Source organism: Scophthalmus maximus, chromosome 2, assembly GCF_022379125.1.
Source record: "Scophthalmus maximus strain ysfricsl-2021 chromosome 2, ASM2237912v1, whole genome shotgun sequence".
In the NCBI taxonomy this organism is placed as follows: domain Eukaryota; kingdom Metazoa; phylum Chordata; class Actinopteri; order Pleuronectiformes; family Scophthalmidae; genus Scophthalmus; species Scophthalmus maximus.
Genome location: NC_061516.1, coordinates 16,066,426 through 16,090,055, shown reverse-complemented (window position 1 = coordinate 16,090,055; position 23,630 = coordinate 16,066,426). Strand labels below are relative to the sequence as shown.

At 42.4% G+C, this 23,630-nt stretch overlaps 1 protein-coding gene across 10 annotated transcripts in view; it reads left to right on the top strand.

Annotated features, from left to right (window-relative positions):
- The first annotated feature begins 808 nt into the window (after nt 1–808).
- The window catches only part of ryr1a (ryanodine receptor 1a (skeletal)), a 45,694-nt gene continuing 22,872 nt past the window's right edge, over nt 809–23,630 (top strand). For all 10 annotated transcript variants that reach the window (XM_047330304.1, XM_047330303.1, XM_047330295.1 and 7 more), the window contains exons 1-68: nt 809–1,001; nt 4,600–4,719; nt 4,815–4,913; nt 5,091–5,111; nt 5,611–5,685; nt 5,803–5,881; nt 5,961–6,073; nt 6,160–6,259; nt 6,348–6,444; nt 6,996–7,070; nt 7,174–7,330; nt 7,449–7,613; nt 7,721–7,842; nt 7,960–8,146; nt 8,249–8,384; nt 8,505–8,600; nt 8,827–8,945; nt 9,081–9,214; nt 9,324–9,565; nt 10,223–10,415; nt 10,533–10,749; nt 10,818–10,922; nt 11,014–11,117; nt 11,202–11,285; nt 11,416–11,575; nt 11,708–11,855; nt 11,971–12,176; nt 12,266–12,440; nt 12,547–12,755; nt 12,867–13,225; nt 13,317–13,446; nt 13,619–13,779; nt 13,888–14,050; nt 14,134–14,220; nt 14,319–14,545; nt 14,630–15,068; nt 15,148–15,726; nt 15,807–16,007; nt 16,132–16,243; nt 16,356–16,499; nt 16,890–17,163; nt 17,258–17,372; nt 17,490–17,622; nt 17,718–17,812; nt 17,890–18,025; nt 18,104–18,290; nt 18,410–18,521; nt 18,651–18,771; nt 18,925–19,094; nt 19,194–19,414; nt 19,498–19,588; nt 19,689–19,829; nt 19,920–20,083; nt 20,177–20,255; nt 20,497–20,586; nt 20,681–20,821; nt 20,920–20,997; nt 21,076–21,151; nt 21,244–21,367; nt 21,770–21,885; nt 21,982–22,049; nt 22,155–22,276; nt 22,410–22,459; nt 22,665–22,725; nt 22,823–22,949; nt 23,042–23,153; nt 23,250–23,331; nt 23,415–23,545. In XM_047330304.1, coding sequence (XP_047186260.1) covers nt 954–1,001; nt 4,600–4,719; nt 4,815–4,913; nt 5,091–5,111; nt 5,611–5,685; nt 5,803–5,881; nt 5,961–6,073; nt 6,160–6,259; nt 6,348–6,444; nt 6,996–7,070; nt 7,174–7,330; nt 7,449–7,613; nt 7,721–7,842; nt 7,960–8,146; nt 8,249–8,384; nt 8,505–8,600; nt 8,827–8,945; nt 9,081–9,214; nt 9,324–9,565; nt 10,223–10,415; nt 10,533–10,749; nt 10,818–10,922; nt 11,014–11,117; nt 11,202–11,285; nt 11,416–11,575; nt 11,708–11,855; nt 11,971–12,176; nt 12,266–12,440; nt 12,547–12,755; nt 12,867–13,225; nt 13,317–13,446; nt 13,619–13,779; nt 13,888–14,050; nt 14,134–14,220; nt 14,319–14,545; nt 14,630–15,068; nt 15,148–15,726; nt 15,807–16,007; nt 16,132–16,243; nt 16,356–16,499; nt 16,890–17,163; nt 17,258–17,372; nt 17,490–17,622; nt 17,718–17,812; nt 17,890–18,025; nt 18,104–18,290; nt 18,410–18,521; nt 18,651–18,771; nt 18,925–19,094; nt 19,194–19,414; nt 19,498–19,588; nt 19,689–19,829; nt 19,920–20,083; nt 20,177–20,255; nt 20,497–20,586; nt 20,681–20,821; nt 20,920–20,997; nt 21,076–21,151; nt 21,244–21,367; nt 21,770–21,885; nt 21,982–22,049; nt 22,155–22,276; nt 22,410–22,459; nt 22,665–22,725; nt 22,823–22,949; nt 23,042–23,153; nt 23,250–23,331; nt 23,415–23,545 — 9,805 coding nt within the window. In that variant the 5' untranslated portion in view covers nt 809–953. The remainder of the gene's footprint in view (nt 1,002–4,599; nt 4,720–4,814; nt 4,914–5,090; nt 5,112–5,610; nt 5,686–5,802; nt 5,882–5,960; nt 6,074–6,159; nt 6,260–6,347; nt 6,445–6,995; nt 7,071–7,173; nt 7,331–7,448; nt 7,614–7,720; nt 7,843–7,959; nt 8,147–8,248; nt 8,385–8,504; nt 8,601–8,826; nt 8,946–9,080; nt 9,215–9,323; nt 9,566–10,222; nt 10,416–10,532; nt 10,750–10,817; nt 10,923–11,013; nt 11,118–11,201; nt 11,286–11,415; nt 11,576–11,707; nt 11,856–11,970; nt 12,177–12,265; nt 12,441–12,546; nt 12,756–12,866; nt 13,226–13,316; nt 13,447–13,618; nt 13,780–13,887; nt 14,051–14,133; nt 14,221–14,318; nt 14,546–14,629; nt 15,069–15,147; nt 15,727–15,806; nt 16,008–16,131; nt 16,244–16,355; nt 16,500–16,889; nt 17,164–17,257; nt 17,373–17,489; nt 17,623–17,717; nt 17,813–17,889; nt 18,026–18,103; nt 18,291–18,409; nt 18,522–18,650; nt 18,772–18,924; nt 19,095–19,193; nt 19,415–19,497; nt 19,589–19,688; nt 19,830–19,919; nt 20,084–20,176; nt 20,256–20,496; nt 20,587–20,680; nt 20,822–20,919; nt 20,998–21,075; nt 21,152–21,243; nt 21,368–21,769; nt 21,886–21,981; nt 22,050–22,154; nt 22,277–22,409; nt 22,460–22,664; nt 22,726–22,822; nt 22,950–23,041; nt 23,154–23,249; nt 23,332–23,414; nt 23,546–23,630) is intronic.

The window sequence follows — 23,630 nt, the reverse complement described above, 5'->3', positions numbered from 1 at the left end:
TACTTCATTTCTTAAATTTGTTTTCATGTTTAGTGTCATCCAAGCAGACAGCCTGCAGGGGAGTGGTGCAGCACTGCAGTTTTTCTAGACCCAGACGATGTGGACTGCACCTGATGCTTCAGGGGACCCTGGAGATCTGGAGCCCCAGGGCTGTTACCTGCGTGGGGGTAAATCCCGAAGGTAAAATCCTCCAAGTAAACTATTTACACAAAGGTCTTCAACAGTCAAAACGCCTGTAGGGTCGTATGCATTAGTTTAGTCTTGTTACCACATATTTGCTGTATGAATATAAAAATCTGAATATAATCAATAAATATATTTTCTTTAAATGCAATAATCTATTAACTATTGTGATTGAACGGGTTTTGACCAATTGATGTTGCCATGTCTTGTTCACAGATAAACACTAACAACACAATCGACAACTCAACATTACTTTATCTCACAGGCATCTCTCATGTAGAGTCACTGCAGTTATTAAACTTGAAAATCAATGAAAAGTCTCAAATCCAAAAACCTGTAAACTTTCATGCCATAATCCATCACCATGTGCCAAAGAATGTAATATATTTAAAACCTTTTTTTGTTGTTGTGTTGTTTGGGTAATATGATTATGGTTGTCTCACTTTCTGAAATTCACTTAAGTAAAATCATTATTGTAACAACCCAGTAGTAGTGGTGATAGACAAATTTAGGAGCATTTGAATCTCCGGAGTAGCTTTGTCAGCTTGCTCCACCTCTTTCTGATGCTGTAATGAACAGGAATGAACAGCCAGTCCCTCTGACTCGCAACACAGCCTGGAGCGAGGCACAGGACCAGCACTGCCCTTCAGGAACCTTCACCAACATTGTCTCACCTTATGCGCTGGGCAAACGGGCACCAGGAGTTACAGAACTGTGAGACACACATTTTCCCATTTCTCTCAAGGTTTTGCTGTTAATGCCTCGGGAGGATGGCAGAAGGTGCGGATGGAGAGGAAGAGATTCAGTTCCTGCGTACGGTAAGTGATGCTGTTCGCCTCCTCTCACTTATTTAGTCGACATGTATTTTACAAATATACGACTTTTGTGTATTGAATTGTCTCTTCGCAACAGATACCAGTCAAATGTTGTCTGTGTCGGGTGGATTTTCTTTACTTGAGGCAGAGATTGACAAGCACAGGTGGCCTGTTTTGTTGGCATTGTCATCTATTTATATCCCAACGGGTACATGCTATGTTAGTGTTTTGTCCCACGAAAACTTGTGGTGCCAGGTGACAAGTTAACACATACGGATAAAACAGAAAGCAATTTGACACAGTTGTGAATCATTTTCATTGAGAACATTTTGACGCCACAGTTGTAACTCTGATCGCAATCAGGATACAATATTCTTTGAATCTCTAATACATGCTGCATATTCTGCAGTTTGTAGGTTTGTGGGAAAAGTGGAACACGGATTATTGGGTTCTGGACTCACTTATACTATGGCCAGTGGTTTTATGCCAGTGTGGATGTTTTTTTTCCTTAGCTTGTAGGTTGAAGGTCTACTACTGAATGATGCTAATACACTAGTAAAGCTACAGCAAAAATTGTTAAGAGACCACAAGTTCTCCCTGTGTCCTGTCGATGCATTATCATGTTATTCCAGATCAAACCCTTTGTGATGTAGTTTAACACTTTTGGAGACAATTCATTTAAGACCAAATTCAGTTTTCGGGGTAGTGTTCTAGTATTTTTTTATTAATGTTGAGAACTTATTTGACCAAGACTAGCTCTTTATCTCGAGGACTATTTACCCATTTCAAGTTGCTAAATTTAAAATAAAATGTTTAATTATTTTGTCAGTTCAAAGGTTATATAACACATACTCATTTTGTTGGAAATTAATGGCATGGGACAGACGAAGGTCAACTCTTCCAGACGACTGATTCTTTGCCGTTTACAGTGTGGCGTTTTGTGTTTCAGGTGACAATTTTGACTATAAATACATATTTTGCTTGGGGACGTTTCCATACATTTCCGAGTTCTACTTTGAAGTTTAGAAATTTGAATGTCATTGATTACACGGCACGTTATTAAATATTTTGTTTAAATCAGTTTATTTTTGCTGCATTACTCACCGGCGAGCTATCAGATTTCCTCGTTAGTGCTCTGGGCCACGGGCTTCAGAAGGGCATTGTGGCCTTGCAAGCAGCAGTCAGTGCTGATACTCAACTATAATAGATGCCCCACATAGTGTCACTCGAGTTTCTCTAGACCCTGGTAACTCTAGTCCTGATGTTAGTGAGCCACACTACAGTAATTATGAGTATCACTTAAAACTTTTAGCTTATATATTGTGTGACTGCAGTCTTTTTGCTATATAGAAATGTTAAATTGATATTTTCAAGAACACAAATTATTCAAAAATGATTCTTCTTACATATTTAATCTATAAGCAATACAAGTCTCAACAACATGTGCTTTTTTTTTAGATGGCATTGTCTCATGTCTTAAAAAAAAACACTGAAGTAAAATTATGTCAACATTCTGTCATAAAGTTCCCGTCAGTCTGTTACCGTTCACCCTGAACTCCGCTGACATCTATATTTACGGTGTGAAGATTTGCAGGTTCAAAGCGTGGCCCATTTCAGCACCTGCTTACTTCAGTCCACGCAGGACCTTTACAACTGAAGCACCACTGACAATCTTAATTGTTAGATGCCGGTTCGAAAACATTTAGTCAGTAGTTGTTATATGTCAAAAAAACTTGTAGAATTTTATGTAAACGCCAAGCTGATGTCCTCATGCTGTCATCATGTTATCTGTCTTTCAGTCTGTGATGGAAGAAGTGACAGAAACTTAATACTTACTTCTGTCATATTCTACTGTAGGATTGTCACTTTGTCAAATTGTCTTTAATATTTGGCTGAAGTTTTTTCTTCAATCTAATGTCTCTTGTAAATTTATCAAACCTCTGATAATTTACAGGAGGAGGACTTTATTCTAATTGTTATATCATATATTTGTTGTTCATCTCTTCATGACATGAGATCGATGAAGAGGCGATTGTACAAACTCCATTTTGCAACACTGTATCTCACAAACTGTAACACAGGCCTGATACAAAATTTCACACTGAAACTACAATATAGCAAGAAAAAAGTAATCAGGTGTCATAGAAGCAGAGCTGCTTAACTGTCCTGCACCTTCAACCTTGTAAAACAAAGAACAACAAACTCGTTCCAATATGTATCGTGCTGAGTTTGGCAGAATAATACAAATTCTTGTGTTAGCTCTCAGATCTGGTTCTTTTTTTCTGGAGTTGATCCACTTTGCATGAGTTTCCATTCTTAAACTGGTCTCTGAACAAATGTCTCTTTGATGTCAACTCAAATATGTTAACAACCTGTTCATGCCAGTGGCTGCACTTACAGTAGACAACCCACACCACTCATTTTTTTAACTTTGTAAATTCCCGTGTAAATTAAGAAATGTACATTTTACAGATTTCCTTTTTTATATTTTAATTATGTACCAATTAGTTTCACTGTCAAAAGCAGCATATATTGTAGAATCTTTTGCCAGTTTACAGCTTCAGATACAATTATCAAAAGGCACAGACTAAACTTTATTACATAGTTGAACCCAATGGACACATAACTGACGACTATTTTCAACTTTTTTATTTCTAAAATGACATGTTACTTTGCCACATGTACAGTACATTGATTGAGGCTGTAACTGAATCAGGAGCATTGCCAGACAAAAACACAAACAGCTGAGCATAAGGTTTCGAGCTGAGGCGAGTCAAATTGAAATGTGGAATATTTGTCTCCTTAGCAAGCCGACTAATTGCCTCACTGAATCAGCAATGTGGGCCACTATGCTTCCTGGCCACCAAATCTTAAATATCTGTTGCTCTCCAGAAAGGGATGTGTGAACAGCAGGTGCAGCGGCCTGAAATAGAGAGCTGTGGGGGAGTGGCTGGTGTCTGGGGGCCAGAGGGGCGGGGCGGGGGATTAGAGCTGGGCCAGGGACAAGCACAGAGAAATGCAGTGACAGAAAGAATACATCTGAAGGTCAGGAAAAGGTGAATAGGGAATTAGCTGTTTTTGCAGGTTATATCACTTTTGCATTGTCCAAATTTTTTAGGGGAATTTATGTTGGCCACTTAAGTAATCAAGTGGGGTGTATATCGTTTGATTAAATGGTTGGTTTCCAAACATCTGACACTATCTGTGTTCCAGGAGACGGCTCTCAATTAGTTTTGCTTGCAATGCCACTGCTCACAAAATTTACTATTTTTTGTTTACAGTCATCAACAGGCCCACTCGCTTGCTGTGAAATTGGCATTGTGGTTAATTTAAGCTCAAGGTTCTGACAAGGAAGAAGAAAGTGTGGAATAACAGAGACAATGTCTCTGATTCTGCTTAATCTATTTTTTATTCTCTTTTGAAAATATATACAGTTACACATTTTTGATTTGCCCGAGAGTAATCAAAAATTATAAATGCCATGTTTCCCTCAGATAACTGTAGCTGGAGGCCTTGGTTGTATATCACTCTCTCTTGCGGTCTCCCATGTTCTCCTGCAAAAAACATTCTCCTTCACTTTGGACTTGTTTTGTCTTCGTAGGACGATCAAGTGGTACTGCAGTGTACGGCATCTATCCTTAAGGAACAGATCAAGCTGTGTCTCTCATGTGAAGGGTTCGGGAATCGTCTGTGTTTCCTCGAGACCACCTCGAACGCTCAGGTAGAGAAAGGACACATTTACCCCCCCCCCTTTTTTCTTTTTGAGAATTTGAATTGGCGCTGTTGACCAGACTTACTGTTCGTTCTGTGTTTCAGAATGTCCCTCCAGACCTTGCTATCTGCTGCTTCATTCTGGAGCAGTCCCTTTCTGTGCGGGCTTTGCAGGAGATGCTGTCCAACTCCTCGGTGGATGAGGTACAGTAAAGCACAGCCATTGAAAAGAGGTTAAGCGTTTCTGCTTTTCAATGGTATGTACCCATGATATAATAAACAAATACAGAATGTTGTTGATTCAACTGCTGAAACTCACTATGTTTCCTTTCTGACCTGATGCCCCTTGCTCCTTCTCTCTCGCTCACCTGCAAACCACAGGCTGTTGATCTGGACAAATGGGTATGTTTGCTCATTTCCTTCTTTTCAGTGTCACAAGAAATTTTTTGTCCGCTGCAGCTACATCTCACAACCTCTTCAGTGTTATCATAGAGAAAATTATCTTAAATTTCATGACGGATTTATGTCAAGGGTGACATGAATGTTTCTGTGAAAAATAAAAAGACAGCGAACACAAAAAAAAACACGATGACATGATATAATAACAGTAGAAGATTTTGAGTAGTTGTTACTTTGGGATGTCCTAATATTACCATACTCAATGCTAAAATGCAACGTACTCATTTTTTTGGGCTTGTTTGTATTTCTTACTGTTACTTCGACATGGCTCAGGTTGTTATTCCTCATTTCCTAAAGCTCCTGTTTGGAGTCTGTAGACTTGCCCTAATGTTATTTGGATATTGTTGTTAAGTTGTCAACTTGAAGGGGTTTCAAAGGGACATCTTTGAATATGATAACCTCCTTGTACATCAAATTGACTTTGCCTCACTTCTTCTCCCAGTCATCACAAGGGGGTGGTCACCGAACCCTCCTGTACGGTCATGCCATCCTCCTGAAACACACTCACTCCAGCATGGTGAGTGAATTTACTGTACAATCAGGCATGTTGCATCTGCTGCCCTATCATGTCCTCTCCTCTAAGCAGCAGCAGTCTCACAACACCAACTTGTTTCTCCTTCTCTTCATCCTGCAGTACCTGAGCTGTTTGACTACTTCGCGTTCACTGACAGACAAACTGGCTTTTGACGTGGGCTTGCAGGAGGACTCCACAGGTGACTATACAACTATATAACATAATGGTCATTATGTCTGATGTAGTTTTCCGTGTTTTAAATGATTTGTCTGTCACAGGGGAGGCCTGCTGGTGGACCATCCATCCAGCCTCCAAGCAAAGGTCTGAAGGCGAGAAAGTCAGGGTGGGAGATGACCTCATTCTTGTCAGTGTTTCCTCAGAGCGATACCTGGTAACCACAATCTTGCTTACTTTGGCTGCAACTGACAATTCGTTGTCCATAAATCTCACCAGTATTACAACGTGCGCTCTTTTCAGCATCTGTCCTATGCCAGTGGTGACTTGATGGTAGATGCTTCCTTCATGCAAACACTGTGGACCATGACCCCTGTGATGTCTGGATGTGAACTAGCTGAAGGTCTGTAATGCTGCTGTTGCCAAAAAATAAAAATCTCTTTTGTTCATAAATTGTCCACTCTCTCTCAGCATTATGACTCATCCTCCAGGTTTTCTGACGGGAGGGTATGTGCTCAGGCTGTTCCATGGTCACATGGATGAGTGCTTGGCAATCCCCGGAGCTGACCAAGGAGATGACCAGCGCCGGTGAGTCATATCTTTCATTGCCTAAAACACTGTACATATTTTGGTTGATTTATCTTTACACTTAAAACCACTCTCCACTGTTTTCCAGAGCGTATCATATGTTTTTTTTCTGTATGCTCCCTACAGCTCTGGTGTTGTGTATTTTGTGATGCATGGTGGTGTTGGTAGACTTGTGTTTGGAAAAAGGTTTCAATGAATAAGACAGCTCCTTGTCCTTGTGCTCATTATTTTTTCTGCTTGCTCAATTTTTTTACCAACATGTTTTGCAGCATTTTCAATTTGTATGGCCATAGGGTCCTTGAACAAACCATTAAAGAGCTTTCAGTGTGGTCCCTGCTTACAGTCTGTGTTACTACATAATGATGGAATAACTGAAAAATGTTCATTATCATTCTATTAGTTGATTTTCATAGTATAAATTCACATAAATGGAAACTACTGGCTGCCAGGAGGAGGGAAAATTAATCACTATATTTTGGAATTTGCCAAAATGTAATATCCTGATATTCATTCCACATTGACTGGCATGTTGTTGTTTTTTTTTCTTTCAGAGTTGCTCACTATGAAGGAGGGGCTGTCTGCAGTCATGCTCGATCCTTATGGAGACTTGAGCCGCTACGTATCGCGTGTGTCTTGATTTCTTACATCTAACAGCATGTGTTTTCACAATAGTCCACTTAGCGTGACTTTACAGTATGCTAATGCTCATTTACCTGTGCCCGTTGGTAGCTGGAGTGGAGGTCACATTAAATGGGGCCAGTCTTTCCGGATCCGTCACATAACAACAGGCAGGTACCTTTTTCTGGACGAAGAGAAAGGACTGCTGCTGGTGGACCCAGAGAGGGCTGTTTCCAAGATGGCAGCCTTCTGCTTCAGAATTTCAAAGGTCATTGTCGTGCAAAGTCAACTGTGCCAGATGTCCTCTTAAGTGTTTGAGACCCCACTATGCAACTTAGAGATTCTTACCAGGCTTAATGAAAAACACGTTTTATTTTGAAATACAGGAAAAAATCGAAGTGACACAGAAGCGAGATGTGGAAGGCATGGGCATCCCAGAGATCAAGTATGGAGAGTCCATGTGCTTCGTGCAGCATGCTTCCACAGGCCTCTGGCTCACATATGCTGCTGTTGATGCTAAATCTGCCCGTCTTGGTCCTCTAAAGAGAAAGGTAATGCATACATACAAAACATACAAAATATGAACTCAACTCGACAACTCAAGTGAGCGTGTGGTTGAATATAAACCTGTGTCTTAAGAGCACGTATTCATTCTTAGGCCATACTCCATAAAGAAGGTCACATGGACGATGCACTCACAGTTGCCAGATCTCAGACCGAAGAGTCCCAAGCCGCCAGAATGATCCACAGCACAACAGGCCTCTTCAACCAGTTCATCAAGTAGCACTACCTGAGTTTATTATCATTTTATAAAATCATGGCTAATAGCCGTGCCTTTGCTTTTCGGAACAGCTCGTTTGTTGTGTGGTACTCAATATTCTCTTTTCACGTCTCCAGAGGTCTTGATGCTCTGAGTGGGAAAAACAAATCTGCCAATCCCCCTTCTCTGCCCATGGATGCGGTGGTGCTCTCCCTGCAGGACCTCATTTTCTATTTCCGACCCCCCGAGGAGGAGCTGGAGCACGAGGACAAACAGTTCAAGCTTCGCTCCCTCAAGAACAGACAGAACCTATTCCAGGAAGAGGTCTGTCTACCTACTGAGGAGTGACGCCTCATGAAAATATACAACAGCTGCATGTTTGGATGGTTGGTAGATTTATTTCATTTTTTTTCTTGTTTTGAACAGGGAATGATAACTCTTGTTCTGGACTGTGTTGACCGGCTCAATGTCTACAACACAGCAGCCCACTTCTCAGAGTACGCTGGGGAGGAAGCCGCAGAGTCCTGGAAGGAAATTGTAAATTTGCTGTATGAATTGCTAGGTACAATATATCCATCTAGTTATTTAGATTAGTCATTTATGTTTCCCATTATCCTGTCACCTTCTCTGTTTGTGGACATGATGCTTTAACAATCTTTTCTGCCTCACTCCTCTCATGAAGCCTCTTTGATCCGAGGTAATCGTGCTAACTGTGCCCTGTTCTGCGATAACCTCGACTGGCTGGTCAGTAAATTGGATCGTTTGGAGGCGTCCTCAGGTATTCAAGACAAATACAAGCTCATCTAAATGTGCAATTCACTGGGTGATCAATACAATATGAAATTATGATGCAATTTAAAAGAATACTCCTGCAAAAATCTTGCTTAATCTTCCTTATCTTCTCTAAAGGTGAATTATATTGTATTGTGCTTTTCTGCCATACCATGCTAAACACACCACTGCCAATGTAAAAGTATTTATGTATTGTCACACTTTTATGACAGGAATCCTGGAGGTGTTGTATTGTGTTCTGATCGAGAGTCCAGAGGTACTGAATATCATCCAGGAGAACCACATCAAATCAATCATCTCTCTGCTGGATAAGCACGGACGCAATCACAAGGTCAGGAATATTTAACATATGTAAGACATCTGAGTTGAATTCTTTCAGATATTCTATAAAATATTGAATATTTAGTTACAAGGCAGCACCAGAAGAACTGTCATGGATTTCCGTCTCCCTCATTTCTTTTGCCAGGTCTTGGATGTGCTCTGTTCTCTGTGCGTGTGTAACGGCGTGGCTGTAAGGTCGAACCAGAATCTCATCACAGAGAACTTACTTCCAGGTCGTGACCTTCTTCTTCAAACCAACATTATCAATTATGTAACCAGGTGGGTAAGATTGAACAGTAAGAGCACTCTTCAGGACAGACTCAAAATCCTTTGAACTGTTACGTCTGCCCTGAAGCCCAGTTATCTATGTTTTGTAATCCTCTTTTAGCATGAGACCCAACATTTTCCTTGGAACTTGTGAAGGATCGACTCAGTATAAGAAGTGGTATTTTGAGGTGATGGTGGACCACGTGGAGCCATTCCTATCAGCTCAGCCTTATCATCTGCGTGTGGGCTGGGCTCTGACGGAGGGCTACAGTCCTTACCCCGGTGGAGGGGAAGGCTGGGGGGGTAATGGAGTCGGGGATGACCTCTACTCCTACGGTTTTGATGGGCTTCACCTCTGGTCAGGTAAAGCAAACATGAATTTAAAACATCTTTTGCATCACCACCAACTGCAGCTCAGATTTGGGCAATTTACATTCACCTGTATTACGTTATTTCAAACAGTGTAGGCTTTTTTCACAGTAGACATTTTGACATTAGGAGAGACGCCAGTGTAAATGATAAAAATTAATGACGGCTAAATTCCATTTAGGTGCTTCAGTTCCAGGATCCTGGTGTTGTACCGGCTGGGTCACTGTCACACGGTCATGTCATACGCTGTTAGTTCTTGAACTCTGGAAAATGTCCCGAGAATTGGGTTTGGTCCTTTTCAAAAATTTGCTGTTCAGATATGAACAACGCAGTAGAAGAATGTCGCTCGGCATGAATCTTCTGGAGATTTTCCCTCTGTATACTCAGATGGACTCACTGTGACATTTTCTGGAAATTTTACCAGGGGGCTGGCAGGAAAAGTTCCCGAAAATGTCTGGAGCAACATTTGCAGACATTTGAGTTCTCACATACAGCACCTCCTGAGAAGTTTTTGGCTTGAGTGCATGTCTGAAAGCAGCTTTACTGGGACACGTGAATAGAAATAGTTATGGGTAACACCTGTGTTTTCCCTACTATGACAAATGTCTGCTGTGAAAAAGACATGTGTTCTCTTGCTCCATGTGTCCTTAGGCCGTGTTCCTCGGCATGTTGCCACACCCAACCAGCACATCCTGGCGTCAGAGGACGTGGTCAGCTGCTGTTTGGATCTGAGCGTGCCCAGTATTTCCTTCCGTATCAATGGGCATCCCGTTCAGGGAATGTTTGAGAACTTCAACCTGGACGGCCTTTTTTTCCCAGTTGTCAGCTTCTCTGCGGGCGTTAAGTAGGATGTTATTAATTTTAAATAAATGAATACTACAAATTAATTTTTAAGTTTAGTAAGCACAGTACAGTTTTGACACATGAGACTAATGTCAATTTTTTTACTCTTGACCTCAAGTTTGCGATTTCTTCTCGGAGGGCGTCATGGGGATTTCAAGTTCCTCCCACCTCCGGGTTATGCTCCTTGCTATGAAGCAGTGCTGCCCAGAGACCGTTTGCGGATTGAGCCCATCAAGGAGTATAAGCATGATTTCGATGGCATCCGCAACCTGTTGGGTCCAACTCAGTCCCTCTCACATACAGCTTTCACTCCTTGCCCTGTGGACACTATACAGGTAAGACTCTATTCCATCTCTCTTCCATCTTCATCTTTTCCACTGCACTGAGTTTATCACCCTTTCAGATTGTACTTCCTCCTCATTTGGAGCGCATTCGAGAGAAGCTTGCAGAAAATAGCCACGAGTTATGGGCTGTTACTCGCATTGAACAAGGATGGACATATGGACCGGTGAGCTTTTTTCAGTGTTGGTTATCTTTCCCAGTGAAAATGTTGTTGTGCAAACAAACAATTTCCTTGCCTTTTAAAATCCAATGTCAAGTTTCGTGATGACAACAAGAAGCTGCACCCCTGCCTGGTGGATTTCCAGAGTCTGCCTGAACCAGAGAAAAACTACAATTTAGCCATGTCAGGAGAGACACTCAAGTAAGTTGGTGCCTTCACTTAACTAACAGCGCCGTGCTTTTGTCCTTTTCGTATTTCTGATGCCATGTGTGATTCAATTCAAAGGACTCTGCTGGCACTAGGCTGTCATGTAGGAATGGGAGATGAGAAAGCAGAGGAGAACCTGAAAAGGACCAAGCTTCCTAAAACGTGAGATGCAAGGCATTCATTTATTTTCAATTAATTTGTTGACATTGCCTGTCTTTTTTTCTTTTATCATTTATACTGTAAATGGCCGTGTAACAACTCTCCACAACCAATTCTGATCGTTATTCGTTAGTTACATGCAGAGTAATGGATATAAGCCAGCGCCCCTTGACCTCAACTATGTCAAGCTGACCCCGAATCAAAACACTCTTGTGGAGAGACTGGCAGAAAACGGACACAATGTATGGGCAAGGGACCGAGTTCGTCAGGGCTGGACATACAGTATAGTTCAGGTACCACCACCAAGTCCCTCCTGATTATAATAAGAGCAATAATAAATATGTGTTGGATTCATGGGGAATGAAAGTCTATTTCAAAAGTTCATTCTTTTATACTTTCTTATATGATATTATTTTCTTTTGTAGGATATAATGAACAAGCGCAACCCCCGCCTGGTTCCCTACAACCTGCTGGATGAAAAGACCAAAAAGACCAACAGAGACACAGTTTGTGCAGCTGTTCGCACTCTCATCGGATATGGTTACAACATAGAACCACCTGACCAGGAGAGCAGTAAGTTTGCACTGCTATTTATAAGAGGGATGGCATGAATATGTGTTACAAGATATATTCCTATTAAAATATATATGTTTTTATAGTAAATACTGTTGTGTTTGTGTTAATGTAGGCGATCACGGACCTGGCAGCTCCCGTGGGGATAAGATCAGAGTGTTCAGAGCAGAGAAATCTTACGCTGTCACTCAGGGGAAGTGGTACTTTGAGTTTGAGGCTGTGACAGTCGGGGAGATGAGAGTGGGCTGGGCCAGGCCCAGTGTTCGCGCAGACACTGAACTTGGTGCAGATGAGTTAGCATATGTCTTCAATGGTTTCAAGGTGGGAGCGAGAGCTAGTTGAAATGCTTGTGAAAGACGCCGAAGCCTCTGTGACACCCTCTCTAAAAAGGAACTGTTTTTCTTTTTCAGGCCCAACGTTGGCATGTGGGAAATGAGTCATTCGGTCGTCAGTGGCAATCTAGTGATGTGGTGGGTTGTATGATTGACCTGACAGAGATGAACATCATGTTTACACTCAATGGAGAAATGTTGATCAGTGACTCGGGCTCAGAGATGGCCTTTAAGGATATTGAGATAGGAGAGGGTAAGTACAGTAAGAGGTGATAGCAAATGTTGTCGCGTAGAGACTCTGGATATTAATTCATGTGGGTTTGTGTTTTTGATGCACCGTCATGTGTCTACATCCCTAGGCTTCATACCTGTGTGCAGTCTGGGCCTGTCCCAAGTCGGGAGAATCAACTTGGGTCAGAACGTCAGCAGTCTCCGTTACTTTACCATCTGTGGCCTGCAGGAGGGATTTGAACCCTTTGCTATCAACATGAAAAGAGACATCACCATGTGGTTTAGCAAGAGTCTTCCCCAGTATATCATTGTGCCCACTGATCATCCTCACATTGAGGTATTGTGCGTTAGTCATCTCAGTGTTTTGATGAAATATTTCTTCTTTCCCATTTTGTATAAATTATTATTTTCCAGTTCATCACCGAACACCCTTTTATTTATTCCCCAGGTGTCCCGGGTTGATGGGACAGTGGAAAGTGCCCCTTGTCTCAAAGTGACCCACAAGACATTCGGCTCTCAGAACGCCAACACAGATCTACTGTTCTTCAGACTCAGTATGCCAGTGGAGTTTCACGAGACCTTCAAAGTCCCAGCAGGGACCACCCTTCTTACTCGGGCCATGACCATCCCTGAGGACGAGGTGATAGAGGTGGACCCAGACTCTGACTTTGAAATACTCAAAAAGTCTGCCACTCGCAAAGAGCAAGAGGAGGAGAAGAAAGAACCCTCTGTGCCTAAAGAGATCCCTGCCATCAAAAATGGAGAGAATGAGAAGGACTCCTCGACTGAGAAAAGCAAGAAGAAAGGGTATTGATTCACGCAGATTGACTTCAGGGTGTGTATGGGGTTTGAGAAGGCGTTTTCCTTTTTATTGAGTGACTGGTGCTGTTAATTACAGATTCCTTTTCAAGGCTAAGAAGGCTGCATTATTGTCACCACCACCTGTTGTCCCCGCCATGCCCCGCTTAATGGAAGATGTGGTGCCAGATGACAGGGATGATGTTGACATCATACTCAACACCACTACAGTATGACTATAAATTTCTAATTTTTAATTTATCTACAATTCATGCATACTTCACTCATTTTGTCAACTTGTCTGTTCTGACTTTAATGTTCGTGTTGTATCATCCTTACCTGAAACTTACTAATACTAATACTAATGTTTATCCCCCCACCACCTCCTTCTTCTTTTACTAGTACTATTATTCTGTGCGAGTGTTTGCGGGACAGGAGCCCGGTGGCGTGTGGGTGGGCTGGATCACACCTGACTATCACCAGTACGACCTTCATTTTGACATCAGCAAAGTGAGAAACGTGACGGTCACTGTCGGAGATGACAAAGGCCACATTCACGACAGGTAGGATACCCTCGTAGACAGAAAACTTAATGTTTTCACCAACATGTTTTTATTAAAATAACAATATCGGCATCTGGTGATATTTTTGTCTGTCTGTCTGTTTCTCAGTATAAAACGCAGTAACTGCTACATGGTGTGTGGAGGGGAGTTCAGCAGTTCACAACAGACCCGAGTCAGTCAGGAGGATTTTGTAATTGGCTGTCTAATTGATTTGGACACAGGACTCATGACTTTTACTGCCAATGGAAAAGAGATAAACACATTTTACCAGGTCAGAAAAGCGTCTATCTAGTTTTCATACAGTTCTTTTTTTTAGGGCTGGTCATTCAATCATGTTATGCTCACTTTTTGCAGGTGGAGCCCAACACAAAATTGTTCCCAGCTGTCTTTGTCCTTCCGTCCAGTCAAAATATGATTCAGTTCGAACTTGGCAAGCTCAGGGTCAGTCTGACGCAATCCTCACAATCGAGACTACAATCGCATATTTCCTCTGTAACCGTCTTCTGTGACAATTTGTCTTCCATTACTTGTGTTTCCAGAACATTATGCCGATATCTGCCGCCATGTTCCGGAGTGAACGCAAGAACGCTGTCCCGCAGTGCCCTCCTAGACTCGATGTTCAAATGTTAACCCCAGTCATTTGGAGTCGCATGCCCAACCACTTCCTGGCTCCAGAGACAGGGCGTATTAGTGAGAGACTAGGCTGGGTTGTGCAGTGTCAGGAGCCACTTACCATGATGGCCCTCCACATCCCAGAGGAGAACAGGTCAGAGCTGCATCACATTTTAAAATTACAGAAATTTTGTTTTTGTTTTTTTCCAGTAAAATTAAACCCCTTAGCATTCTCTAGGTGTATTGACATCCTGGAGCTGTCTGAACGTATGGACCTGCTGAAGTTCCACTATCACACTCTGAAGCTGTATGGCTCAGTGTGTGCTTTGGGAAACAACCGTGTGGCTCACGCTCTGTGCAGCCACGTGGACGAATCCCAGCTCTTCTACGCCATCGAAAACACATACCTGCCTGGACCAATGAGGAGCGGCTTTTATGACCTGCTGATCAGCATGCACCTGGAGTCTGCCAAGAGGAACCGGCTGGGAACCAACAAGGAATTCATTGTTCCAATGACGGATGAAACGCGCAGTATTACTCTGTACTCCGACAAATCTCATGCTTTACCTGGGGTTGGCCTCACGACATGTCTACGTCCCAAACTCCATTTCTCTTCCATTGGATTTGTCGGAACAGATCAGGACATCTACACTCTGAGTCCAGTCATCCCTTTACAGGTGAGGTGGGGCAGGTTTAGCATTTAAGGAACTCTGGAGATGGAGACACAAATAATTGTAAGTTTGCTTTTATTTCCAGGTGCTTAAGACCAAGGCCCTGAACATGCTGATCGAGGCAGTGCAAGACGGAGGCCAAGCTATGAGAGATCCTGTGGGAGGTAGTGTCGAGTTTCATTTTGTTCCAATCTTGAAGCTCATCAGTACCCTCCTCATCATGGGCGTGTTCGATGATGAAGATGTCACGCACATCCTGAAGATGATTGAGCCCACAGTCTTCAGTGGCAAGATAGCAGAGGAGCCCGCTGAGGAGAGTGCCAAGTTGAAGGAAGAGAAGGAACAAGAAACTCCCAAAAAGGTAGGAGCGGTGAAGGACGAAGAGCAGGGAGCCGTGGAGGAAGAAGAGGAGGAATATGAGGATGATGGGTTGGGGGAAGAGGAGGAGGAGGAAGAAATGGAGGAAGAGGAAGAATTAGAGGAGGCAGAATCCATCAAGCCGCATGACGAAACGGTGAACAAGGCCGAGCCAACAAATGGCGAAAAAGGTGCTGAGGAAACAGAAAAAGAGGTCAAATCTGCAGAGACAGGTGGAGAGGCAAAAGAAGAACATCTAGAGCAAGGACTTTTCCAGATGAAGCTTCCAGAGTCTGTCAAATTGCAGGTATTTTTTTTTTTTTTAATAAAGGGACCTTTTTCTGATACCATGCAGTATTAGTGATTCAGTTTGCCTTTGTCCTTTAGATGTGCACTCTACTCCAGTATTTCTGTGACTGTGAGCTACGTCACAGAGTGGAGGCCATCACTGCCTTTTCAGACCAGTTTGTCAGCCGGATACAGTCCAACCAGAGGAATCGCTACAATGAGCTCATGCTGGCCTTCACCATGAGTGCGGCCGAGACTGCCCGCAAGACCCGTGAATTCCGGTCCCCACCACAGGAGCAGGTACACTCAGACAAATTCATATAAAGAGTGTAGAGTACATTTGATGATTGTTGAATTGAAATAAGTATTGTTAAGTTAAAGAAATTCATTGTATTTTTCATATTTTGTTTTTGCTGTTGCAAAGGTCAACATGCTCATGAACTTCAAGAATTGCACTGAGGATGAAGAGTGCCCTGTTCCCGATGAGGTCCGAGAAGGCCTGCTGGTTTTCCACAACGCTCTGCTGATACACTGTGGTAACTTTTCATCTTTATTATCAAAATCCACTGACATCAGGGTTTAAACTTGATATTGTGTATGGCAGTTTTGGATGTAAATTACAATACTTCATTAAAAATCTCCTCACAGGTGTTCATATAGAAGAAGAAGAACAAGAGGAGGAGGTGGATAATTCTCTCCGTGGACGACTGCGCCGTTTGTTGCAAAAGGTGAAAAAATTCAGAGAGAAGAAGGTAGAGCTGGAGCCTGAGCCACAGGAAGATAAAAAACCAAGTGAGTCTCTTTTGAGTGTCATACAGAACAGCATTACAACTGTTTTTTTATTTTTCAGATTAATACTTGTCTGGAGAAAATAGAAATACCTCACCATGTAAAGTGATTAAAGACAAACAATATTAGAACATTTGTTAGTATTATAAAAGCTTTTCTTTGCTTTTCAAAATGAAATGTCCCATGATCAGTGACTAAGAAACTCGAGAAACTAATTGAAATCTTAATTTAAAGGGGGGAAAAAATCACGTCATAATGGTATTTATAGGTCATATCGCAACAACTTTGCCCATTTGTTGAGGAACCACACTGGCGGAAATATGGTAGTTGCTTTTAGAGCTATTATGGTTATAAATAGAGGTTGTGTTGACTTGTTTGTTTTCTATCTGCCAGGCACATTGCAGGAGCTGATTTCCCACACTATGATCCATTGGGCCCAGGAGTCATTTATCCAGAACCCAGAGCTTGTGCGCATGATGTTCAGCCTCCTGCACAGGCAGTATGATGGGCTGGGTGAGCTCATGCGCGCCCTTCCCAAGGCCTACACCATCAACGCAGTATCAATCCAGGACACCATGGACCTGCTGGAGTGCTTGGGCCAGATCCGCTCACTGCTCATTGTCCAGATGGGTCCAGAAGAAGAAAGGCTTATGATTCAAAGCATCGGGTTGGTATTGCATTTATTTGTGTTGCCTTGAAGTGAAATCTTTCAGATGCACGCCAATGAAGCGAGACGGTAACTCAATTCTCGTCTTCCTCAGGAACATCATGAGTAACAAAGTTTTCTATCAACACCCCAACTTGATGCGAGCTCTGGGCATGCATGAAACCGTCATGGAGGTCATGGTTAATGTTCTTGGCGGTGGGGATTCAAAGGTACATTTTTTTGTTTCACTTGACTTTGCTTTCTATTAACACCAGGGAATAGACAAAAGAAAGAGATAAGACCAACCTTATATGTTACTTAAATTTACATTTGCTTTCTTCCAACAGGAAATCAGATTCCCTCGGGTGGTGACAAACTGCTGCCGTTTTCTTTGCTATTTCTGTCGCATCAGTCGTCAGAATCAACGCTCCATGTTTGACCACCTCAGCTACCTTCTCCAGAACAGTGGCATCGGCCTCGGTGATTGTTTTTGTCGAGTTTCAGCAATATTTGTGACTCTTTTACTCTTGATGTGTGAAATGTGATGAAGCTCTGCGTCATGTGGTGTTCATCAGGAATGCGGGGCTCCACCCCCTTGGACGTGGCTGCAGCCTCATGTATCGACAACAACGAGCTTGCATTGGCTCTTCAAGAGCAGGACCTAGAAATGGTAAGAAGTCAACAATATGTACAAAACAAGCATCGTTCAAAGCATTTCATCACTTCAGTACACTGATGTCTGTCTAGGTGGTGAAGTATTTAGCTGGATGTGGACTCCAGAGCTGTCCAATGCTATTGGCTAAGGGCTACCCTGACATTGGCTGGAATCCTTGTGGTGGAGAGAAATACCTCGACTTTCTTCGATTTGCTGTTTTTGTCAACGGTATGTAATCCTAGTGCCCATATTGTTTCTGTTTTTGTCTCCCTTACTAAAATCAGTGTTTTTCTTTCCCTCCTGTAGGAGAGAGCGTGGAAGAGAACGCCAATGTGGTGGTACGTCTCCTCATTCGCAGGCCTGAGTGCTTTGGTCCAGCCCTGAGAGGGGAGGGTGGCAATGGTCTTCTGGCTGCAATAGAGGAGGCCATCAAAATATCAGAGGACCCTGCACGGGATGGACCGAGTGTTAAGAAAGACAGACGCTTTCCCATGTAAGAGCTCCATGCATTGCTTCAAAGACCTTGTAATTGTGATTAATGAGGTCTATTATCTTCCCCGTTGTTGCTGTAGCAGAAAGACTTAGAGCCACTGTACTTTTTTTTCCTGGTAGGTTTGGAGGAGAGGAGCAGCACGAGGAGAACAGGGTGCACCTGGGGAATGCCATCATGTCATTCTACTCTGCTCTGATTGACCTGCTGGGGCGCTGTGCTCCAGAGATGCATGTAAGCTACTAAGCTAGTAGCCACCATACAGAACTTATGAAACAGGCTTGAGACAAGAAAGAAATACAGTACATGAGTAGCAAATCAAATGGAGAAAGTCTTTATGGAACTGATATTTTGTCTCTACAGTTGATCCAGGCTGGTAAGGGTGAGGCTCTGAGGATCAGGGCCATTCTGAGGTCTCTTGTCCCTATTGAGGATCTGGTGGGAGTCATCAGCCTTCCCGTTCAGATTCCTTCTTTTGGAAAAGGTAAACGCTGGGTAGAACAATTTATTTGTGTGTGATTTGATTTAATCAGCACACAGAATACGATTCTCGGTGTATGCTGAAAGCTTGTTTTACAATCAGATCTGTTTTGGTAATAATTCTTATAAAACATTTTTCTTTTAATGTTGTGCTCAGACAACAGCATCATAGAACCAAAGATGTCGGCCAGTTTTGTGCCGGACCACAAGGCTCCCATGGTTCTGTTCCTGGACAGAGTGTATGGTATTGACAACCAGGATTTCTTGCTCCATGTGCTGGAGGTGGGCTTTCTGCCTGACATGAGGGCGGCTGCCTCTCTGGACACAGTGAGTCCTCAAACGATCTATAAACATGCAGTCGTGCTGTATATGGTCCTGGAGGAGAAGTGCATTGAAAACCTCACTTTTGGACTTCCCTACCAACAGATTGCTTTTAGCACCACAGAGATGGCACTCGCTTTGAATCGCTACCTGTGTTCTGCCGTGTTGCCACTCATCACCAAGTGTGCCCCGCTCTTTGCTGGCAGCGACCACCGAGCCATAATGATCGACTCCATGTTGCACACAATCTACCGACTGTCTCGTGGACGAGCCTTCACAAAGGCCCAAAGAGACATCATTGAAGAGTGCCTAATGGCACTGTGCAAGTGAGTTTATGCTCATGGCAAACTTTGCTTATAATTTGATATTGCCAGGTTCCTAGTCAAAGTTAACTTTGTTTATCTTTCAGACACCTACGTCCATCCATGCTTCAGCACCTGCTCAGGCGGCTGGTGTTTGACGTGCCAATTCTCAATGAATACGCCAAAATGCCACTGAAGGTATGAGGACCTTTAAACTGTTAAAAACAATTTCCCAGTTCAGATGTTCTTATGGTTTTATTTCTTTTAACTCTTACTTTTATATCTTCACGTCCTTCAGCTTTTGACCAACCACTATGAGCGTTGTTGGAAATATTATTGCCTCCCTAATGGCTGGGCCAACTTCGGGTTGGCGTCAGAGGAGGAGCTGCATCTGACCCGCAAATTGTTTTGGGGGATCTTTGAATCACTTGCGCACAAGGTGAAGCACTTTTGCAATATGAGATTTTTCTTGTTCCCTATTGTAGATGGTACATGTGGATATTGTAATACTTTGTTGTCATGATTCCAGAAATTTGATGCTGAGATTTTCAAAATTTCTATGCCATGCATCTGCGCCATTGCTGGAGCCATTCCTCCCGACTATGTAGACGCCAGCTACTCCTCCAAAACAGAGAAAAAGGCATCAGTAGATGCAGAGGGAAACTTTGATCCTAAACCAGTGGAGACCACAAAGTGAGAGGATTTTTTTCATTGTTCCTTTCAAGACGTAAAGTCCCTGTAAAATGAATACAGCTGAATGTACTCTGATGCTTCCTCCAACCACAGCACGATCATACCAGAGAGACTGGATCCCTTCATCAACAGATATGCCGAATATACACATGATAAATGGGCCTTTGAAAAGGTACTGTAGACCGCTTGTTTAACATTGAGTAAACTCATGATCGTCTAATACTATTCTTCAGATAATTCAAGAGCAGCATGTTTGGTTAGTTTGATCAGAACAGATTTACATTATATGTTGGGAAGCATTGGATTTATAATTATGAATAGATACAGACTTACTGTAAGTAAGGACAGAGCAATTATATTTGTAAGCATGAATAACTGTAATGCGGTAATCTGTACTTTAATGTATGTTTCAGATCCAGAATAACTGGTCATATGGCGAGGTGCTGGATGAAAACGCAAAAACACATCCCATGCTCAGACCGTACAAAACCTTCTCAGAGAAGGTAAGTTCTTAGTTCACATTGTGCATCAAATCATCCGGTTCTTCTACTTACTTACTTTCTCTGCTTCTGATCACTGTGATTTTTCTTCTGGCAGGACAAAGAGATCTACCGTTGGCCAATCAAAGAGTCAATCAAAGCCATGATTGCGTGGGAGTGGAACTTAGATAAAGCAAGAGAGGAAGAAGAGTCAGAAAAGAAGAAGGCAGCCTCACGGAAAATCTCACAGACTGCTCAGGTGAAGAGTACTATAGCTGGATGCATGTACAAATAGTAATGTCATCGCAGCCGCGATATTTATTGTACAGTTTATAACGCTACCTCTTTCTGTTCTAGGCAACCTATGACCCAAGCCATGGGTACAGTCCACAGCCCATTGACATCGCACACATGGCTCTTTCAAGAGACCTGCAGGTATGGCAGTAAGTGTTTGAACATCTGTGCCATAATGTTAGTGTCTGATCAGTATTCAGAGTTCATATCTGTTCACAGTCTATGGCAGAGCAACTGGCAGAAAATTACCACAACACCTGGGGACGGAAGAAAAAGTTGGAGCTGCAGGCCAAAGGTAGGAGGAGGGCACTTGCACGTGTGGAAAATGAGAGACTTGGATTTTGCCATCTTTCTTCTAAAGTTTTCATTGTGTTTCTGTTTGTGTAGGAGGTGGAACACATCCTCTGCTCGTGCCCTATGACACTCTGACAGCAAAAGAAAAGGCACGGGATAGAGAGAAGGCTTATGAACTGCTCAAGTTCCTGCAGCTTAATGGATATGCTGTGACAAGGTGATCATGCAACAGAACATTTTTGATGACAGGGAACTGTATTTGTTTCATACTATTACATTTTATTTGCTTCTTGTTTACTGTATTGTGTTGTGTGGCCTGAGAAGATAGTAACCTTGGATCACCTGGCTATGTACATGACAAAAATGTGATTATTAAAGAATGAGAGTTTACATACTGATCAAGTTCAAAGCAATCAAAATAAGGTGGTAAATGTAGCTGCCATTCTGTAGCAGTTTCAAGTCATAGCAGTGGTTGAAAAAAAAAAAGCTTTATAAAACACTTAATTTACAAAAATGCTTACATAACATGAATGCACACATGATCATTGATTGTAAGGGGTGAAATATTTAATTAGATTGAAGCACAAAGCACCAAGTGTTAAACTCTGTCTCACTCTAGGGGCCTGAAAGATATGGAATCTGAAATTTCATCTATCGAGAAGAGATTCGCTTATGGTTTCCTTCAGAAGCTGTTGAAATGGATGGAAATTGCCCAGGAGTTCATTGCTCATCTTGGTATGGCGTGGATGATGGACTCGATACTACACAATACTGTAACACCTGATAGAGTTGTGTCGCCAGTTATATCATATTTTGCACTGTGTTTTACAGAGGCTGTGGTAAGCAGTGGACGAGTGGAAAAGTCCCCTCATGAGCAGGAAATCAAATTCTTTGCCAAGGTGAAACCTTTGTTTCGAGCTAGAGAGGACAAAAAAGTTTGAGGACCCCAACTTGTCTTCAGTGTGAAAAACTCACTCTCGCCATGAAAAACTCTTTCCCCTCAGATCTTGATGCCTCTAATCAACCAGTATTTCAAAAACCACTGCCTCTACTTCTTGTCAACACCAGCAAAGGTTCTGGGTAGCGGTGGCCATTCTTCCAATAAGGAGAAGGAGATGATTGCAAGGTGAGCAATCAAATAGAAATAACACACAGAGGTGTTGCTGTGTCATCTTTTCTTTTATCACTTTACCCCTTTTATCAACATTTACTTTTTCGAGCATTGCTTTCCTTTCCTTTTCCTTTCCTTCTCATCATAGTATCTTCTGTAAAATGTCGGCCCTGGTGAGACACAGAGTTTCTCTATTTGGTAAGATTTCGGTTTCCCAATGTCAATGTCTTTCTGAATCTTGACCCTCATTTTATTCTTATGTGGCTGTATTGTGTCGGCTGTAATGTACTTTTCAGTCTTCCAGGTTAGAGCAAGTGCAGTTGTTCTTGTTTTATACGAGTGTACGGTCCCTTTTCTTATAAATAAGATTTCTACAAAATCCAAACTGTATTTGCACATACAGGAACGGATGCTTCAGCAATCGTTAACTGTCTTCACATTCTGGCCCGGTCATTGGATGCAAGGTTTAGTATTTTGGATTTTTGCACACCATTTAGATGAATATATTTTTGTGTTGTTTTTTTGTTTTTCATTAAATCTTTTCTTTTTTTACTTGATCAGGACAGTAATGAAGTCTGGGCCTGAGATTGTGAAAGCGGGGCTGCGGTCATTCTTTGAGAGTGCGGCTGATGATATAGAGAAGATGGTAGAGAACCTCAAACTGGGCAAAGTATCCAAAGGGAATCAGGTAAGAGAGAAGCACAATAATAATATTGGACATTGAACATTGGACCTTAAATATCCATGTCCATGATCGTGCACTGCTTTTCTCCTTTAAAGCAAGTCAAGGGCGTGTCCCAGAACATCAACTACACGACCATTGCCCTGCTGCCAGTTCTTACTTCCCTGTTCGACCACATCGCTCAGCACCAGTTCGGAGATGATGTCATGCGTATGTGTATTCACATCAGTGTGTATTTCTGACTTCACATGGTGTTTATTTATTCACCCTGACACTGCTGCACCTGTCTATGTCTCTGGTTTACAGTGGATGATCTACAAATGTCATGCTATCGCATCATGTGTAGCATCTACTCCTTAGGGACTGTCAAGAATCCACATGTTGAGAGGTAAGACCATATCTGCATTCATTAAAGTCTGTTAAGTAACTAGAGAGAGCTTTGTTTCTTTGACTTGTCCCTAACATTTACAGGCAGAGGCCTGCTCTTGGAGAGTGTTTGGCTCATCTTGCAGCAGCTATGCCAGTGGCCTACTTAGAGCCCAATCTGAATGAATTCAACACTTTCTCTGTCTACACCACAAAGACACCGAGGGAGAGAGCCAGTGAGTGCAATACCCTTTCCTGAGATTTGTTTTCCTTTTAATAAAGTATTGTTCCTGAACATTCACTTTTCTCTTGCGAATGCCA